The 22083-nt window shown below is 37.2% G+C and overlaps 1 protein-coding gene across 2 annotated transcripts in view; it reads right to left on the bottom strand.

Annotated features, from left to right (window-relative positions):
- Positions 1–1326: 1326 nt before the first annotated feature.
- mxd1 (MAX dimerization protein 1) overlaps positions 1327–22083 on the bottom strand; it is a 32416-nt gene continuing 11659 nt past the window's right edge. The window contains exons 3-6 of one of the 2 annotated variants that reach the window (XM_067439438.1): positions 17764–17793; positions 10213–10327; positions 9213–9372; positions 1327–3213 (exon numbers count right to left, since the gene is read on the bottom strand). In XM_067439438.1, the coding sequence (XP_067295539.1) occupies positions 3023–3213; positions 9213–9372; positions 10213–10327; positions 17764–17793 (496 nt within the window). In that variant the 3' untranslated portion in view covers positions 1327–3022. Of the gene's footprint in view, positions 3217–9212; positions 9373–10212; positions 10328–17763; positions 17794–22083 lie in introns of both variants that reach the window. The other variant, XM_067439437.1, reaches the window with a different exon arrangement.

The following is a 22083-nucleotide window of genomic DNA, read 5'->3' as shown; positions in this document are numbered from 1 at the left end:
CAGCAATCAGTTTCTGATAACATCTATTGTTTTCATACATTTGTGTGTCTTAAGGCTTTAGCCGTTTCGTACTCTACGTACGGTACATAACCAATATATACAAATCAAAAGTAGTACATCTACCCCCCGCGGTGACATCATTGACTGTGACAAGCGCAGCACCAGGACAAAGTAAGGGTACGTGTTAAAGCGGGAATTCACATCAGTGTGAGTGACAGCACCATATAGTCTTTCACGTAACATTCATAAGTGCAACACGTTAGCTATGTCCCGCCACTGGTGTTCACAGAAGACGGCATATGAGGAATAACGCAGACTCAGAAAGTCGGGGGGGGAAGGTTGAACTACACAGAAAGCAGAGCCTACTTCGGTGGGACTGGGTCGTGAGAAACTTCAAGACACCAATTTTTAACAAGACACAATCTTGAGAAGGAAGTTCACTTGTTGTTTGCACTTTTTAAACACTTGTAACAAAGAAAAACAAGACAAAAAAAAAAAAAAAACATCAATACAAAAGGCATACAGCCCCAAACCCTTTGCCCTCTCAAGAAAAAAAGAAAGAAAAACAAAATCGAGCCCTTTCTCTCTGTCTGTGGACAGTGACGTCACAAACTATCGAACATGAATATATATACACAGTACACACCGTCCTTTCCAAAATACACGGTGCTCTAATGCTCTCATGGCTACAACTCACACAAGTTTTATACTTTTTACATTTTTAGTTTTTTTGGGGGATTTCATTTAACATTTTTAAAACTACCCAACAGCAGCATTCCATATGTAAAGAATGAACAAAACAATTTGTTTAAATTCTGTTTTTGGTGCATCAGTCTAAAAAATTATATTTTCTACAATTCAAGATCTCACTTTGTGATGCAACAATAGATTTCAGTACATTCAAACATACAGATCCCTCAATAGGCTCCCTACAGAGCCCACTTTACTCACTAGTGTTATAGACAACAACTCTCCATAGTCCTATCAGGCACGATAATAACAGGCTACCGATCACCCACTTTCCACAATTGCAGCGCCACCAACAAACTAACAAATACGTCCCAATCATATTTTTTTAATGCCGTTTATATGACTTTTTAAGTTTTTTTGTTTTTTTAATCGACACATTTTAATTTGTGTGCAGGGAAAAATGTTTTTTTTTTTTTTTTTGGCTCTCCGAGCACCGAGTTAGAATTTAGGATGTGTAAAATAAGGATATATTTATATGTATCTATAGTGCAAATCAACTACACATTGAAACTAACAATAAGGAGAACTGAAGCAACTAAGGCAATCACTACTTAAATATATTCTCATATATATATATATATATATATATATATATATATATTTTAGTCTGTGTTTTAACATATAAATGTAGATCAAATATAAATACTTTGTCCATATACGTACATATAGGGTAGATCTCTCTTTTTCTGTTAACTATATACACTTCATGACTACATTTAGCTGAAATGGTAAATAGCTGGGTAGCAGGAGTGAAACTGCAATGCAGTGCTGCAGTCGTCGACGAACACACACACACACTCACACACTCTTACAATGAGTCTGATGGCGCAGGAGCAGAAAGGGTCCGTCGCTCGTACAGTAGGTAATCTGAAGCCTCAGACCTCTGTATCAGTGTCTGCAGTCCAAGCAATAACGCAAAGCTCTTGCTATACCATGGAATGTGCTTCTAGAATTGCCCTCGCAGTTCTAGGGCTAAACAGTCAAGAGAAAAGAAAACGGACAAACGTGAAGTAGATGCACCACACACACACACACACACAAAAAAAACGCCACTGTCCTTAGAGAGAGAGAGGAAGAGATACCTGAGATCCAGACGTTACCCTCATCCCACCCCCGTTTCATAAACCCAACCCACAAACCCTTCAAAAGAATCTCATGCTGCAAACGCTTCAGTCATTTCGCCCCTTGGTTGTAGTAATAAAATTCAAGATGGCAGGTCAGGGGGGCATTTAAAGTATATGCTTAAAAAAACCTCTCAGGAATCCGTCTGTAAGTCCAGTCGAGGGGTGTATTGCTACCGCCCTGATGATTTCGCACAGCATGAGTATTATGAGTGCCTGCTGGGTAAAAGAAAAAGAGGAAACAACAACACGTCAGTGAGCGCTGCCTGTGCAGCGACGGGAGTGTCGGGTATTAGACAGTGCAGGTAGATATTTTTTCTTGTAAGACTAGCTAACACACTACGTCTGATACATCACTAAAGTAGCTGCAGTCCCTTCGGAGAGACGTTTTAGAAAACAAAACGACATGACAGCACATCTTTTGACACGAAGCAATCCTTGCCTACACGGTAGAAGTAACCCTTTTGCTCTGATCTCGCAGCTTTCCCAAATCCGGTTCTTGGTTATTAAGCGGGACGAGGCAAAGCTGGCTTCAGACGAGTGTAAAAAGGCCACTTCTTCGGACGTCGTCATCTAAGTGCAAAATACCATGCTCTGGTTGGTTAGCTAACTGGTCAGATGACCCAGCCCTGTGTCTGGACGGTTCAGTTTTTGATTGAAGGAACGTAAAGGGCTGCGCAAGACCCAGAGTGCGACAGTGACTAGGCAGTGGGTGTGGTATGGTACACATTCTTCATCTGGCTATGAGGTCTTTAAGGGTGTTTTGAGGGTCTTCCGGGAAATGAGACTGTCCCAAATCGTGTGCCTCTCTCCAGGATGGTGGGGTGGGAGCGAAGGCAAATGGGTGGGAAGATCTGATTGGCGCGGCTTGGTAAGGGTCGGCTTTTTCCAGTTAGTGCTGCATATATGAGGTCTGGTTGATGGACGGCACATCCAAATTCCAATACTTTTTCACGTGCTTCCTCCTCTTGACTCACACACGCACACCTAGACTGGATTTTTCAGAGCAAGGGAAAGAGCCTTTCATTGTTTCGGTCACAAAGGAGACAACACCGTTCAAGTATTAGAGGAGGACCTGGCTGAAGGTGATTGGAGGTTCAGGTTGAAGTGTTGGGAGATGAGTGGCTGAGGACCCGGGGCGATCTGTGCTCTTATAGGCTGCAGCCCAGCGCTGGGCTCTTCTCCTGAGTGTTGGCGAGGCGACGGAGACTGGCACTGGAATAGCCTTCATCGCTGCAGCTACTGCGCAAGCTTCCCCGCTCGTCCGAGTCGCTTACGCTGCTGGTGCTCCACTCCAGGTCTCCCAGCAGATAGTCTGTTCCTTCCACGTCAACGTCCACCTCTTCTGCAAAGCAAACACAAGAAAGAGATTCTGAGGATTGTTTGGCTTTATCCTTCCTATGTCTGTGGTGCATCACCGAATGAAAGCAAAAAACTATGAATACAATTTTTTATATTTTATTCAGCAGCCCTAATAAAACTGCTTTTAAAGATTAATTTGATGTGAACAAATAATAATTTAGACATTTGTTTTTATTGCAAAGTTTTGCAAGTATCAACCAGACCGGACTGTAGGGGGACGGAGGAGACGACGGAAGGGTCAGTTTCATGTGAAACGCCTTTGGCTTGACTTGTTTAGTTGGGGACACTAAAATTTCAAAAGTTTTCAACTAAATATCCAAATAAAATTAATTTCTAAATTAACTGTATCAACTATATTACTGATCTGCCTACATTGTCGCTATATGATAAACTGAAATGAGCTGATAACATCACCGTTTTCTCCAGAACGACTGTACAGCCGAATCAAATTTTGTTGCAATATTGTCCTGTTAGACACTGTAAAGCTGCTTTGACACAATCGTCATTGTAAAAGTGCTATAAATACAGTGGACTTAACTTGAAGAATCTTGGCAATTTTTAAGAGATCTTTATTATGTAAAACCAAACATTTTTGGGGGGAAATTTAAAAACTGGCCTATAAACACTAGTAGCATTGTGCTAGTATACTTTGAATGCAAAGTAAATCACTTCGGTAAAAAATTGTCTGCCAAATGGCAGCAACAATAACAAAATCGACACATTATTTTTAACAATAAGTCGGGTCTTTGAACCATGCACAGGGATGTGCTATAAGTGACTTCGCTATACAATAGTGGAAAAATGCATTGTAGAAATCCAAGCAAAAGATAATTTTATGTTACATTTTATATTATCATTATACACTCCACTCAAAAAAATTAACTGTTGAACACACATAATTAAATTAAGGAAAGCTTTTCCACTAAATTTAATTATTCCTTTTTAACAAAATCGAATTGGTTTGAAATAATTAGTTGCAATCTTGTTGAAAGAAACTTAAAATCATTAAGTTAAAACTTCAAAAAATAATCATCATGTCATTTCAACTAGATAAAATAGGATAAAAAGGGGTAGAATTGATTACTATATTTAGTCTATGGAATCTGTGTCACATTAATTTATTTTCTTTAATTCTATAATAACTATTAGTCAACAACAATTGATCACTTGTTAATTGTAACATGCAATTAATGATCAAGTAAAGCATGTCTCATCACAGGCATAAGCACAGTTACAGCTCATTGAGAACAGCACAGCCTACCCACAAGGTCTACACTTCACGATAATGGTAACCTAAAAATAAATCGACACAGCATAACACAACTTTTAAATGCCAAATATAACTGTCCAATATAACATCAAACGTTAACAAGTCTTTCCCTTTAGTAAAAAACACATTAAACAGCACTTCATTTCAATATTTACTCTCCTGATCCATCCCTATGCAAAGCATGCTGGGAACTAGAAATACACTGCCCAGTTCAGTCAGTGTAGCATAAATGATTCATGTAGTCCCAAAACAAATGGTTTAGGTTAACTTAACATTTTACAAATTTTAGTTCATTTAACGTAATAAAATTGATTAAAATGGTGATTAAGTAAAAAAACTAAAGATTTGTGTTGTTTTAGCTTATTTTATTTAAATAAACAGCTAGAATATTTTTTTGAGTGTGTTATATATTATTTATAATTTATATTAGGATTTTTCTAGCAATTATTCCCTCTTTGTCAGTAGTTAATTGCAGTGCGATATCAAAACATGAAAATCGAAAATAAAATAAAAAATAGTTGCATTTGAAAAATGCATTTCTGTGGGGAATTTTTTTTTATAATTTACAAAGGTGTTTCAATCCAAGCACAAGATAATGTTATATTAATTATACTATTATTTATATATATATATATATATATATATATATATATATATATATATATATATATATATATATATATATGCTATTATATTATATACAATTAATTGAAGCAATTAGCAGGTTTTTTCTTTATTATTATTATTATTATTATTATTATTCATAGTCTTTCCCCCCCATTAAAATACAGAAAATATATTTTTATTTTAAATAAAAAAATCAATAGGTTAATGGATTATCACAATAGATGTTATGCAGCTCTAGGCTAAATGTAAAGGTAAAAACACAAGACATTTTGCTTAGACAATGACACAAACCACAAAAGTTTGATGGGAGATGTTTACACCGATGTCTGACAGTATGTCTACACTGCAAGCAAGTGGTTTGACACGACAAGCAAGATTAATCACGCTATAATCAATGAAGCAGCTTTGCTCTGATGCCATTCAGCTTGTCTAACAAATATTCATATTAACATAATCTGACAAACCTTCCTTGATAATGCTTGTCTTGTCACACGCATAGTACACTCACCCGGTTTTATGCTGCATTTGTTCCTTTAAATGGTACAAAAAATCTATTCACATGCACATCATTTACAAATACGTGAAAAGTACATGGTGTGAGCTGTAATTTCGTTTAAGGCTTGTTTTCAATCGATCGTTATTAAGGTTATAGCATTTTCATGTGCATTTTAAAGTGTGCTACGTTTAGCCATTCTGGCCCATTATCTCCATGGCAACATTCCAATTTAGGTGTTAAAGCATTCATCTTGGTGCTGCATGCTACAGTCTGTCTGTGTGCCATCTGTTAGTAGGACGGGCAACCGCGTAAAAAAAACAAACTCCAAGACAATTATTTGTCTGAATTCTGAGAAAAATAAACCACGCAAGCTTCATGTGTGATCATTAAACTTCCACTGTGTCCGCAAGTGAACCTGAAATTTGTGTGTGATGGTGTATGGGAGAGTACTGTCAGTAAATAACCACTGGTTCTAGAAGCATTACCACTAAAATAAAAAAAAAACCTTTCACAAGCAAAGGGCTTCTGGGTATTTTAAAAGTGTTCTTAGAAGCCTCAAATGGATCTTACCTATTTGACTCTGCTGGGTTCAAAGTAAATAATGCATGTATGACATAAATGCATAAAACACATTTTTTTCTGGAATAAAAAAAAAAAAAGTAATACAATTTCATCTCACATTCTGTTTAATGTACTAAATGAGCAGTACACGTTTCGACTTGCAGCAAAAGCAAACAGTTCAGTTCCCTTTTTTGTTCTATAGCTTTACATTCACTATCCATCCACATTTGTTTGACTTTGTCGTCTGTTGCTAATTTTCCCATTTGTATTAGTGTACACTTTATTTAAATTCTACATTTTAAATACATTTTTAATCATTCGCTACTTTTGACTTTTTTTAAATTTCTGTTCATTTTATTATGTAAAGTACTTCAAATTACCATTCTGTATGAAATAAATTAACCTTGCCTAATATTTCAGAATATGGATTTCAGTCTGTAATGATTTCCAATTGCAACTTTTTGTCCATCATGCTCAGGTAACATGAGGTGTGGCTAAAAAAAACTCATAAACTAATAACAACCAGACCATTTAGTTGGCTGGTATGTTGTAATTTTGAGATTATTAACTCTGACCACTAAAAATCCCATATTAGTTGACCACAACAAATACTGAAAATACATCAACATTTCTTAAATTACAGTCTTATATTGAATGATTAAAGGATTAGGTCACCAAAAAATATATTAATTATAAATAATAAATCTGTTCCTCATTTAAAGTGGTGGTGTCTTCAGACAAATAACTAAATCGCTCAATTCATGATCTTTTTATGAACGTTTTGAAGCAACACAATGGTAGTTGCGTAGCTGTCAATGGAGGGACAGAAATTTCTAAAATTTCACTAAAATATCTTCATTTGTGTTCTGAACATGAATGAAAGTCTTATGCGTTTGGAACAACATAAGGAAAAGAAGTTCATAACAGAATTGTCATTATTAGGGGAATTATCCCTTTATTGTAATAATGCTGTAAAAATATTATAAGCAATATTATTTGTTTCATTCTTTAGAACTGTTGTTTTCTACTTAAACACTTATGTGACTGTAACTCGTACGTGATGTTATGTGAGCCGCTTATACATCTTTTACAGGCTGTTTTTACAATTGGTTTAAATCTTTTGTCCAAACTCGAGTTTGATTTACAAATCAAATTCATGAGCCATTATTATCTGGGATTAAACATGTGATTTTTGTTTGCCAGCCCAAATCCTTAATCATTTAGCTACCAAAATCCATACATGAATGCGTGTCTGGCTCTGCTACAGTTTAAATATAATTATGTCAGTTGTATTCAGACAAACATGGGAAATGTTGGAGCATCCATGATAAACAACGTGCTATCTAATCATTTTTGATGTCTCTAAGACCGTGTTAAAGCAGTCAGCCCAATTCTGATTATTTGTGAATCCGATTGGATTCTGATCTAAATGATTGACTTCAGATCCAATTTGTGTCCCATGGCACTTTTTCTTTAACAGCCTATGTGTGTGGGTTTATGTTGTCTATGGCAACGATGTTGTGTTAGTATGGACGGGTTGGACTGGTTTGAAATGTTGCCTAACAATATGATAATGCGAAGACCTTTAGGAAGCTGGAATGCACAGCTTTATTCCACCCTGCCGTCTCCGTCACACAGTGAAAGAATTGAAAACACCTCATTACTGGACCATGTCTCCATTATATTGTAATTTTCAGTGCGGCCTGCACATCAACAACAACAAAACACAACCTTGTTTCTGAAACGATATCTGATGCGTTAAAATTTGAGAATCGCTTGACAAAGTGAAATACAAGCTAGCAATGCAAAATCCAAAATGAGATTTGAATATGATTTCAAACCACATATGAATATAGCGTGAAATGGATTTATAATTTTTTTTTTTGCCATTCATGATTTGGAGTCAGGGCCGTACCCAGGATTTTCTAAATACCGAGGTCCAAATATGAATTTTGGAGGGTTTGAAAAAAAAAACATTTCCCTCCTTTACATGTGCATTTTAAGACATAAGAAAATCAAAGAATCAGCTAGCTGTAGCTTTAAAACCATGCCAGTGTGCAGTATAAATTATTTTAAGACAACAGATTTTTATAAATGAGAATCTGGTTAAATGTTGCAAAAAAATTAGACTCCAAATTAGAAAATCAGAAAATCAGTTTTGTTGTTAAATTGAGCCAAAGACATATGTGTGACTCCGTCTTTGAAAACCTAGCTAAAGTAAATTTTTGTGATTTACATTATGTAAAGAACATTATTTAACGTTGAATGAGTAAGATTATGTCAAAGATAGAAATCAATGTGAAAATATAACCAATGAGTGAAATCAAAATTTGATTCTCCTAATCTCAATATTAGATTATGAGACTTTAGCCTGGATTTCACAGACAAGAATTACATTATGTGTAGCAATTAGGAATATATTGTCGGCTAATGCTTTTTCTATTCTGAGCACAGTGGGCTACCTGCTCTTTCATCGCCATCATCTTCTCTCTTTCTTTTTTCCCCAGTCTCCTTCTCTTGCCCTGTATCTTTTCTCTTTTCAAAGCTGAGCTTTGTTTGAAGCAGTCTTTTAATTTTCGTCTGTATAGTTATTAGTTTGCATCCCTGATTATTAAGCGCTCTTGCGGTGTTGTGATGTCAAAAAACAATCGTTGTTCGAAGCGCCGGTTGGTGGTTGTGGCATTTGTCCCGCCTCTCCTCCACTGTGATTGGACATTGATGTTCACCCAAAGTTGAACTGTGGACGCTCAACGCGTAAAAATGGACAAAACCTGCCAGCTGTTGGCGCTATTGAAAAGTGCGGCGCATCCATTAGAAACAATTGAAAACATACGCCGGGCGAGGCGAGAACACCTGTTTGTACACGCCACCTTAATAGGCTATTATTTTGCAACTTCTATTATGTACACCTCGGAGAATTACCGAGGTCCAGACCTCGGGGACCTCAACGGTGGGTACGGCCCTGTTTGGAGTGACAGAGTAAACAAGTCTTCAGACTTTGTTGACCATAACCGTGAGTATATACCTTGGTCGGAGTCGGATTTGTCCGAAGAGATGGTAGAGCCCATGCTGTCCATGCGCGTGCGCTCCACACCCAGCTGCTCCAGGCGTCTGCGCAGGTGCCTTTGTTCTCTTTGCAGCTGGTCTATAGTGTGCTGGGCCTTCCGCTCGCCATCTTCCAACCTCTGCAAAGACACAGTGTTCAAGTCTTATTGTAAAATGGATAACTGCCATTATAAAATAGCCGATTTACATACATGTGTGACTGCGCATCAGTTGAAATCTGTATTTACACTACCATTCAAACGTTTGAGGGTAATACTTTTATTTAATATTTTATTTATTAATACTTTTGATTAATACTTTCAGTAGTTTTTTGTTGATGTTATAAGGCAGGAAAAGCCAAATTTCCAAACTGATTTTTCAGACTATATTTAACAATAATGGTTCATACATCATTATATTTGGTATATAGTACAATAATCTGTAAAAAAAAAAAAAAAAAATCATAGGTTTTCTCAAAGTGACCTGCATATACTGACCTAAAAGAACAGTTTAGAGTAATGAAAAAGTGTTTAAAAATCACTAAACTATCACAAAAATGTTGCCATAAAATCAATCTGTTTGTATGATAATTTGTTTTTAAAGAAATTCTTAATTCCCTTTCAGTCGGCCGCTATAAAGTGATGTCAATCGTGACGTCTCCATTGCCTCTTTAGGGAAAGTTAACTTCTATAGTTAACTTTAATTGTACAATTTGTGTGGATGACTGTGTTCGTCTACCACCACCAAATGCCGTTTTTGACCCAGGAATAACCCTGTTAAGCATTGGGGTTAAGCTCACAGGACATTTTAAGCAGTTCAGCGTTTAGTCTAACAACACCCCTTAACTGTGGTAAAATATCAGTAACTGCCTCTTGTGACTTGCTGCTTAATATCAGATCACTGCATTTTGGTCTTCTGAGAATAGTCTTGTGCTTTCATATCACCAAAAATACCACTAACAAGAGGACATTGGCACATACCTTGATGTGTTCCTTAGCCCTCATAAGTAGGCTGAGGGTTGTGTGCCTGTTGGAGTCTGGTCCTAAGGGCACGAGGGATTTCAAGCGTTCCAAACACAGTCGTAAATGTGCCCTCCTGAGTGGTTGACGTGAGGAAAAGAGAAAGAGAGTGAGTCATAAAAGCAATGCAACTTCAACAACGCATTTAATAAGCAGTAGTAACAACATGAATCATAAAAATAAGAAGGATGCGAGTGCGATCTGCAAAGTTAACACGTTTCATTTTGTTCCTCACATAAAGATATAGTAAGAAATCAAAAGACTTGGAATATAGTGCATGAATCATACCGACTAGTTATGTCATACGTCTATGCTTCTGTGTCATTTTTGAAGCTTGAAAGCTTCAGTTCCTGTTCATTATAACTGTATTGGGGCAAAAAACAAGCACAAAACTATTCTGTTACACAGTAGAAATACAGATTTGGGGGGGGAAATGTTGGGTGAACTATTGTTTTAAAGGAGGTCATATTATGCTTTTTAAATTTTCAACTTATTTAGTGTGTAATGTAGCTGTTTGAGTATTAAAAAGGTCTAAACATTTTTGGAAAGTCCCTGATGCGCCTCGATTGCAGTTCCTGTATATTCCTCATTTAAATAATTACTGACCCAAGACATAAACAATATTCCTCATTTAAATAATTACTGACCCAAGACATAAACAGAAAATAAAAAAAGGGTTGAGTTGAGTTAGTTGGGTGTTGAAACTCGCAGTTATAGTAAGGGACCATGCATTTCTGAAATGCTTGAAGTGATCAACCAATCAAAACACACTGGTCCAGCTGACATATTAGAGCATATTGTGCTTTTCGGAAAGAGGGGCTTCTAGAGTAAACAGAGCGTTATTGACAGACTGGAAATAGAGGTGCTGGAACAATGTAAAATATGTGAAAAATGTTTTTTAACATTTAAGCATGATTTCATGTTCCCTTGTTTGTTCTATAGCTTTACATTCACCATCCATCCACATTTGTTTGACTTTGTGTAGTTTGTTGCTAATTTTCCCTTTTGTATTTGTGTATTGTGTAGAAAACCTATCCAAGTAGACCCCAAAAAACAATTTAGACTTTGAAAAAGGGCATAACAGGTTCTCTTTAATAATGTGAAATGCCTAACATTACAGTGAATAAGCCCATGAACGTAACATCAAGATATTATTATTCTGACATTGACATTTAATGGTACGAATCCAACAAGTAAACCTGTTATTTAAATAAGGATCATTAAGTTTATTTAACTGAACGCTACTCTAACTTGCTTCCTTTCTTATGCGTGCCAGCGAGAGTCACAGCTGCTGGGGTGTGGTGATATAGGTGCCAGCGGCCACATGACCTGTTATGCAACCTGCCAGAAACTGCAGACTGCTTTGCTTTGCTGCTGTATTTGTATGGAGGCGTGGGTCACAACCCAACTATTTTACTGCTGCTGCTCAGCGGCTGCGTTTGAACGTCTGCATGTTAGCAATGCGTGTTCTGCCAGCAGATAAGTGTTGGCTGTGGGCAGCTCTTTGTAAGCCACTATAGTTAAGCATATAATAATTTAAATCTAGAGCATATAACAAGAGGATGTAAAATGAAAGGTGTCATTTTGCCATATGCAAATGTTGAAAAGATCACGCAAATTGTGTGGTCACAAACAAATTACTGTGAAAACAAATACAATTCTGACCAAACAAGATTCATAACCTACAAAAAATATATATAATTACAGTCCCATTGTAGATGACAATACAGCTGTAACGTAAAGAAAAATGTACAAACCATTGCTGCAAAAAAATATTAATATTTATAATATTTACTAAAATAATTTACTAATATACTTAATTATAATTACATTAATTATAATGTATAATAACTAAATAAATTACAAATTATAATTTACTAAAATAAAATAAATCTCAAAACAAAATAAAAATAACTTAATTAAAAAACAGACAAGAAAATAAATCTGTAAAAACATTAATACGAAATGGTGGCCAGTTGCGTTTCTCTTAAATGTTGCTGCTGCAGTTCAAGGCCAGTTTAAAGCAAATTATTATAATGAATGTGCAAACACAGGGAAAATGAGAACAATATCATACTGCCAAAGGACAGGTTGTGTGTACACCTGCCACTCCAGCAACACGCGTACATAAACATGCGCTGGAAAACACACCCAGACAAAGGGTAATGTTTGCACGAATGCTCGTCTCTTTCATACAGTACGAGGTTAAGTGGTCCAAAGGTCGGGAAAACTATTACATAACTTCAGAATTTGCCACCAAAGTGGTGACATAACCTAAGTGGCCTGGTGTTTGTTAAGCAAATACAGGCTGTGTGTGCCGTCCGCCATTTACACACAATGGGTGATGCTTTCACAGGATCAGTCATCGTACCTGCAGATTCGTTTCACTTTCTCATCCGTTTTCTCTCCTTGTACACTACCATTTAGAACTTAAGGGTGATTAAGATATATAATATACTGCCAAAAGTTTTAGGACACCCCTTCGAATAATTGAATTCAGGTGTCCCAATCCCTTTCAAACCAAGCACTAGGCATGCAGACGCTTTTACAAACATTTGTGAAAGAATGGATCGCTCTCAGGGGCTCAGTGAATTCAAGCGTGGTACTGTGATAGGTTGCTACCTGTGCAATAAGTCCATTCGTGAAATTTCATCACTACTAAATATTCCATTGTCATCTGTTAGTGGTATTATAACACAGTGGAAGCACTTGGTTACAACAGCCACAAAGTGTTAGGCCACGTAAGCTCATAGAGCGACGTCAGAGTCAATAGCTACAGGCCTCCAAACTTTGTGTGGCCTTCAGATTAGCTCAAGAACAGTGTAGAGAGCTTCATGGAGTGGGTTTCCATGGCCGAGCAGCTGCATCCAAGCCTTACCTCACCAAGTGCAAAGCAAAGCATTGGATGCAGTGGTGTAAAGCACGCTGCCACTGGACTCAAGGACAGTGGAGACGTGTCCTCTGGAATGACCAGTCACGCTTCTCTGTCTGGCAATCCGATAGACGAGTCTGGGTTTGGCTATTGCCAAGAGAACGGTACTTGCCTGAAAGCATTGTTCCAGGTGTAAAGTTTGGTGGAGGGGGGGGGGGGGTATTATAGTGTGAGGTTGTTTTTCAGGGGCTGGAATTGGCACCTTAGTCCCAGTGAAATTAACTCCTAATGCTGCAGCATACCAAGACCTTGACTGTCCTGCACAGAGTCCTGACCTCAACCCGATAGAAGACCTTTGGGATGAATTAGAGCGGAGACTGTGAGCCAGGCCTTCTCGTCTAACAGTGCCTGACCTCACAAATTTGCTTCTAGAAGAAAGGTCTAAAATTCCTATAAACACACGTCTAAACCTTGTGGAAAGCCTTCCCCTAAGAGTTGAAGCTCTTATAGGTGCAAAGGGTGGGCCAACTCCATATTAAACCCTACGGATTAAGAATGGGATGTCATTAAAGTTCATGTGCATGTAAAGGCAGATGTCCCAAAACATTTGACAATATAGTGTAAACATATTTAAGATAGCAATACTTTTATTTAGCAAGGATGCATTGAACTTTCTATTTATCGAAGAATACTAAAATGTGTTTAAAAAAAATATTAAGCAGCACAACAGTTTTCAACATTGGTGGTAATAAAAAAAAATATTGAGCAATAAATCAACATATTACAAATGAATAGTAATGCTGAAAATTCAGCTATATTGTGGTTTTGCTGAATTCATCACATAAATACAGCATTGGTGAGCGTAAACATTATTTATTTTATTTTATTTCAGCGACCTCAAGCTTTTGAATGATATTTTATATGGAACAGGATATTCCCTGTCCACAGTCACAGCATGCTGTGTTCTTATACAAAAAAGACCACCCCAGTTCTGTGGGACGCCATTAAACAGGTCCATATGAGTTGTAACGTAAATTACCATCCTCACCCAGCCTTTTGGCTTCTGACCTCTAAGTAATTGTCTTAACCTCACTGGAGAGCGGTACATGCCAAGGCATATGTGGCGACCTGGAGCTCAGGTTACAGATCTAAACCCTCTCTCAAGACAAACAGGCCACTGGTATGCGAAGTTCATCTTGAGAACAAACACACTGCCTCGCAAGCAAATTTAACCTGTGCTTATGTTTGAGATGGTGTGTGTCAGCTATTGTGGCTCCTGTTGACAAAAAGAACATTGTTAACAGCAGTTGTTTGTGTATTCTCTTAGGCAACCCTGCACTGTTAAACTATAAAAAACAGCCTTTCGCTCTGCCTATAGGGTGCGTGTGTATGACATTCTGCCCATAACTGGTGCAGGGTGAAAATGCATGCCATGTGTGACATTGAGGTCACTGGGACAAATGTTACAGTTTCACATGATACAGGTGTGTGACATTTTATAAGACACTGATGCACCCCAGGTTTTCTGAGGGCATTTCAGGTAAGATTTGAACGTTGTTTAAATGCCATCATGCTAAACTATAAAACAGGTGCACACTAAACTACTCAACTTTTCACGAACATTCAGATTTTTCTTCCACAATTTATAAATGGGTTATAAAACAACTTTCTTTTGTGCTCACCAAGGCTGTTTATTTGATCAATAATACAGTAAAAACTGTTATATTTTGAAATATTATAAAAAATGTAAATAACCATTTTCTATTTGAATATATTTTACAATGTAATTTTCAGGGGGCCATTACATGATCCTTCAGAATTACTTTTAATATGGTGATTTGGTGTTCAAGAAACATCATTATAATTTTAACATTATTACAATCAATGCTTGTGTTGCCTTAATATTTTTGTGAAAACCATGTTACATTTTTTCAGGATTTTTTGAAGACAAACAAAAGAACAGCATTTATTTGAAATCTTTTGTAATATTACATCTTTACGGTCCCTTTTGATCATTTTAATGCATCCTTTTGGAATTAATTTATTCATTTTGAACATTATTGTGTATCTGCTAATCAATCACAGTACTGACTTGGAAGTCTAAAAATGACGTAACTGTTACAACATAAGCTGTCCAGAAATATTCTTTGTTTATGTTTTACTTCTAGTTACTCCTTGTAGGCATTTCAAAATAGCCAATGTAATTTAATTCAGCTTATTTGTGGCATCACAAACTAGATTGTGGCATCACAAACTTGATATAAAGACAAATAATTCATAGTAATCAATTCACACATACATTAAACATTTTTTTTATTTCTTTTTTTTTATTGAAAATCGTAATAGCTTACAGCCGGACCACTCTGAGCACGCCCAATCTCGTCTGATCTTGCAGAGTTGGTTCTAGTTAGTACTTAGATGGGAGAAAATCATAATGAAATAAAATAAAAGAAATAAAAGTCATAATCAAGTAAGAGAGAAACAGTGGGAATGGAATCTGGAAAGAGTCAGATCATCCACACAAGCACTAGGGCTTAAAGTGATAATTCCCCCGAAAATGAAAATTCTGTCATGAATTACTCATCCTCATGTGTTTCCAAACTCATAAGACTTTTGCTCATCTTCAGAACTCAAATAAAGATATTTTTGATGAAATCTGAGAGCTTTCTGTCCCTCCATAGACAGCTTACAGAACTACCACTTGACGCTTCTAAAAGTTCATGAAGTCGTGACACTAATCCATATGAATTGAGCGCGGTTTAGTCCAAATTTTCTAATGACTCGCTTTATATGAATAGACTGAATTGAGTATTTTATTCACATATAAATATTGATCAGTGAACACAAACAGAATCTCAACTGAACTTGCTTGACACGTGAGAACAAAAGTGGTATGTGGTTTTTGCTGAAGCTCAAACGTGCTGTGTGTAACACGAGAATGAACCTCATTGGTTCTTGCTGAAGCTCAAACGTGCTGCGTAACACGAGAATGAACCTCATTGGTTCTTGCTGAAGCTCAAACGTGCTGCGTAACAAGAATGAACCTCATTGGTTCTTGCTGAAGCTCAAACGTGCTGCATAACAGGAGAATGAACCTCATTGGTTCTTGCTGAAGCTCAAACGTGCTGTGTAACACGAGAATGAACCTCATTGGTTCTTGATGAAGCTCAAACGTGCTGTGTAACACAAGAATGAACCTCATTGGTTCTTGCTGAAGCTCAAACGTGCTGCGTAACAAGAATGAACCTCATTGGTTCTTGCTGAAGCTCAAACGTGCTGCATAACAGGAGAATGAACCTCATTGGTTCTTGCTGAAGCTCAAACGTGCTGTGTAACACGAGAATGAACCTCATTGGTTCTTGATGAAGCTCAAACGTGCTGTGTAACACAAGAATGAACCTCATTGGTTCTTGCTGAAGCTCAAACGTGCTGCATAACAGGAGAATGAACCTCATTGGTTCTTGCTGAAGCTTAAACGTGCTGCATAACAGGAGAATGAACCTCATTGGTTCTTGCTGAAGCTCAAACGTGCTGCATAACAGGAGAATGAACCTCATTGGTTCTTGCTGAAGCTCAAACGTGCTGCGTAACACAAGAATGAACCTCATTGGTTCTTGCTGAAGCTCAAACGTGCTGTGTAACTGTGCAACACATGAGAATTGTTTTCTGAAGATGAACAAAAGTTTTACAGGTTTGGAACGATATGAGGGAGAGTAATTTTCTTTTTTGGGCGAATTATCCCTTTAATGTCAATTACCATGTGCCAACTACTAGGCCACAGTACTAGCCTTGTTATATTTTTTTGAACCAGAGAGGTTCATGGCCACATGAATCATCCCAACACAGCTGTGCTGGTCTCACATCAGACATGGTGGACATTTATTCAAATCTGCATCACAAATGCACTCCCACTCGAGTTGCTTTATGAATAACAGCCCTGGCCTGGACTCCATTTTGAGCCAGACTGAAACAAAAGCAGACGTGGGGAGCCTCGTTTTCCTTCTTTGGCTGGATCTTTCTAAACAGTGGATGAAAGCCGCTCTTCAGAAATGAATAGCAGATCAGTTGTCCAGAGCACTGTGACCTCAGCTTTGGTCTGATGTATGCAGAAAGAGACACACTTTCCTAGGCACGAATGGGAGGGCACTGTGTGCATTGTTAGGAGTGTAAAGTCAAAGACCAGACACCCTGGTTTTGCTCATTGCTAATCCTGACAGCATGTATTATTCAAGTGGTTCTGCAAGCTGAGCTCAGAGCTCGGTGCACGTGTGTTACACAAACCACATCGCTCTGGCGACTAAGACGTTAAGCCTGGTTCATCAGCGAGATCTTTCACGTTCAAAATTTCAGTTCACCCATTTATTGAGGGTTTATCTCTAGGTCAAAGCTAAATGCATACATCAATCGATTAACTGACCTTTATACTAAGCAATATCAGGGCGCTAGTGGACACATGTGAAAAGAAACGGCTCCAAAAAGACTGAAATGAGGCATTCAGTCCCATTCCCTGGTCGTTTAGCTTTCAATTACAGAAGAATAATCTTAATCTAATCAGTAAGGATGTAATGAGGTATAATCCTGCAAGCTTACAGATAAGAACTAACAACTGTGACCATAACATGAAGGTTATATGCACATACCTGTTCTTCTCCATCTCGTTGTGTGTTGACCTGAAGAGACAGAAAGAGGGAGATGTTAGGAAACACAAGCTTGGTCTTTTTTTAGTACATTTATATTTATGAATTTGGCAGATGTTTCTAATCTATAAAGCGACTTGCATTGCATTGGACCAGTTCATGCATTCACTGGGAATCAAACCCATGAGCATGGCATTGATAGCAAGCAGATAAGATTCTTAAATTCTAATTAAAATTGGCTTTTTTTTTCTTTTCTTTTTTACAAATCTCCAACTCTAGTATTAAACTTTAAAAGAAACTTTCCCCAAGGTTTTTTGTGTGTGCTAAGGACATGAATGATACCTTAAATCATGTAGTTTGTAAAGGAGAGGTGCATTAATACTTTTCTAAATGATCTGATTTTACAATTTTTTTCTTTGGACTACAAAGCAAGTTAAAGTTGAACAGACTGGAATGCTATAGAGACTTGAGGGTAGGCTCTTTTGATGTGAACACCCTAGCAACTATGCCTTGGCAACCATCCTCAACACTAGCATCATATCAGCAGTTTACTTAAAAAAAATAAAAAAAATAAAAATAAAAATTATATTCAGTATTTAATTTAACGAGGCTGTGAGAAAGAGGAAATTAAAGCTATTTTTAAATTAAAGTAATATTTTAATATTAAAATAATACATCAAATGTTTAAGTACACTGTCAAATAATACAATAAGAATATAAATATATTATATGAAGTATCAAAAATAAAATATTTTACAGATACACTGTAAAAAATAAAAACGGAAAATGTACTCGTAATTTTCTGACAGTACATTATCCAGTAATTTTACGGAAATTTTCGTTGACCCTTAAAACACAAACTAATGCAATGTGTAATTCAAAATACAGGTAAAACACCTGTAAAAAAAACAATAGGGAAAATTCCTTCATATTTATACAGTACATTGTGCCTATTTTTACTGACTTTTTTTTACAGTGTAATATTTTAACAGTTTACCAATTGTCCATGTCATTTACCACAACATTTTGGGAGAAAGAAAAAAAATCTCCATGAATATATAAATTAGTTTTTAAACAAATAGAAACACAAAAGACAACTCCACTTAATGGGATTCGCATATTTGGGGTTTTAACCCCCTTTAAACTAATCGAGAGGCTATGGCTCCAACATCACCGACATGCTCTTAGGTTTAAAAGGCACACAGAGAGTGTTCTGTGCTCACTGCTGATTTGAATGTTCAGTACAAAGGTGAATTAGTGTCTGTGTGTGAGTGTGTGTGTGTACGTGGTGGTATAAAGGCTATACAGGAACAAACTCCAAGATTTTAAGGGCCCCTGGGCTTGTTTAGTGGATGCAGTAGTTGCCAAAATGCTAATTGCTGATTGCAAATGTACTCTGTCCTCTGTGTGTGTCCCTATTTCGCTCTCCCTCTACGTTCGCAAAATACATAGAGGCCCTTGGCCCCACTTAGCAACAGTAACTAGAAACACAAGCCTGAGACACAAGACAGCGGTGGGGGGTTGAATCCTCACACACACAAAGTGAATGAAGGCTCGCTTCACAGAGGCCATTTCTAGATCAACAGAGAAGTGAAATAGAGGCAAAGCAGAGGAGAGAAAGATGAGGGAAAACAAGAGCTCAATAGACTATAAGTGCAATATCTTGTTTTTGCTGCCTTGAAGTCATGACAAACTGACCAAAATCATGAGATTAGTGCACACGAATACCACAACGTCCTAGCTACCATTGGGAGCATGTTTTCCATTCATTGAACGCTGACGCTGTACATTTTTAGATAATTAGTATTTTACACACAGTTGAAAACAACACATTTCCTATTATTCTCAATGACACAAGAATGATAAAACAGACCAATTAAGCTTTACTTATACACTTAATGCACATCTCTTGTTTTTTATTTACTGTAGTCTTGCTAAAATGCTTCCTTTCTTTGTTAGGAAAAGGAGGGGGAAAAAACACTTTTGTTCAAAAGTTTGATGTTAATAAGTTTTTTTTTAAAGTTTCTGAAATAAGTCTTTTCTGCTCACCAAAGCAGGAATTATTTGAGCAAAAATGTTGTAAATACAGTAATATTGTGAATTATTTTTACGGTATAAAATGACTGTTTTCTACTTGAATCTATTTTAAAATGTAATTCATTTATTTCTGGGATGGCAAAAAGCTGAATTTTCAGCAGCCACGCTAATTTGATGCTCAGGTGACATTTCTTATTATTATTATCAGGATTTGATTAAAAGAAAGTTCAAAAGAACAACATTTATTTTGTATCATTGTAACTTTTGATAGATTTTAATTTTTAATTCCAGAATAAAAGTAGCAATTTCTTTCGAAAATAGTTTAGAACAGTAGTGGGATTAAGAAAGTAAAATGATAGTCAAACCAAAATTTAATTAAAAAAATATGAACGCAGTGTCCATGACGTCCACCCTTACAGTTGTCATTAAGGACAAATTTAGCCATATAGACCAAAACCACAATTTTTACCAATCTTACACATGTTTTTTCTGCTGTAAAGTTGAGCATTTTAACATGGGGCTCAATGAGATTCTGCTCCCTTCTGGAGCCTGTCCCTAGTGGCCAGTCGAGGAATTGGCTGTTGCCAAATTCATCTTGATAATACAGGTAACTTTAATAGAAAAGTATGTACCGTAATGGATTACAATCAGCCAATCAGCTGTTACATAAGTATACAATATAATACCAATTTAGGTTAACCAATTACCAAGCAATGCTTTCATTTTGTTCAGTCTGTGGTGTATATTTTTTAAAATAAATTTTACTGGAAGTCGAGAATTTACTTTATTTTGCTATCCTTACTTACATAAATGAACTAATATATATATATATATTTGACTGTAATGTACATATGAAATCCCAGCCAAACAAAACAAGGAAACAAAAAACAACAACTGGCAAATCATATCATTATGATTAAGATTTCCAAAGTGAAAATTAAGACCTTTCCCAGGAATTCTGAAGGCAGCATTTCTATTCATCAGCAACTCAACACTCTTGTCTAATCAAATTAGTAAACTGGAACTGTATATAAAGGAAGAAGCTGGACCTTGCAACTTTGAATGCTACCTGTGCACGATCTTACATGATCACTAGAGCATGGGTCAGGGTTAGAACACTGCACACGGCAGAACCTGCCAAGAGTACTGGGACTCGAAATGGGAGCTTAAAAGGATCGTATCATCTCCCTCTCATTCATTCATCCTTCAAAATGACCTCATGACCCCTTCTGCAGTAACCCTCACTCTAAAAATACATCCAATGTTGGAGCAGAAGACAGCTTCTCACGTCAGAGTCTCACAAGAACTTTACCCCCTAAAAGAAATCTTCAAAATGCTTATCATCACATTTATCGTTTATGGCCTTGGCCCGGGTAGACACCGTGTTTAATTGACAAAGCCGTGAAGGATATACGGACAATAACACTGCGCCGTCTACCCTGACTGTCCATAATTGCTCTTTCTGAATGTTATGATACCGGATGATTTATAAACAAGCTTCCTAACATTAGTGTGCCCATGCAAAGAGATCAGCTGATCGACAGATACCAGTGACATAACAGCCCGTATCACTGTGTAATGCCAAGTTGACTCCCCTCGTTGTTACTGTACTGTGCCAGACCACCTGTTCCAACACATAAAAGGCTAAGCAGTTTCTGGTCCGATTAGCTGCATATACATCTAATTCACCTTGTGATGGCTCAAAAGGTACAACACTGTGTTACCCACACAGCATTAAAACTGCAAAGTGTGCATAGTGGATACAAAAAGGACTTAAAACATGGCACCAGTGCACACATTCATGCAGGAGCGAGAGGAGAACCCATGGCTGCTGCTATGTGCATTAGCCCACATACCATCTGAATGTAAGGGAGAGGTAGGAGGAGCTCTATCATATATATAATGGGGGTGTTCAAGCTGCGTTATTTGCCTGGATCGAGGAGAAGAGAAGAGGGGGAGGGGGAGAGGAGGCACCAGCTCACCACTCTCACACGTACACATATCAGGGACACACACCGCCACCCTTCCCCCATGATCCATCAGGAAACACAACATGGAAAGCTGAAGGGGAAGTCAGGTTTGCATGCGAGATCCACAATATAGGAGATCCACCTGACCTACATATGATAAAGGTTTCACACAACACACACTCAAACGTAAATGGCATTACTGAGACGCCTTTCAGTAGCTCTGCCATCGAATGCACACTCAAGCGACTGAATGACTTTCCATCCTCCAAGTGGTGTGAATGGACGGGAGAGCCATCTAATGAGTCAGGCGTGCAAT

Source organism: Pseudorasbora parva, chromosome 3 (assembly GCF_024679245.1).
Source record: "Pseudorasbora parva isolate DD20220531a chromosome 3, ASM2467924v1, whole genome shotgun sequence".
NCBI lineage: Eukaryota > Metazoa > Chordata > Actinopteri > Cypriniformes > Gobionidae > Pseudorasbora > Pseudorasbora parva.
This window is presented reverse-complemented; position numbering and strand designations above follow the sequence as displayed.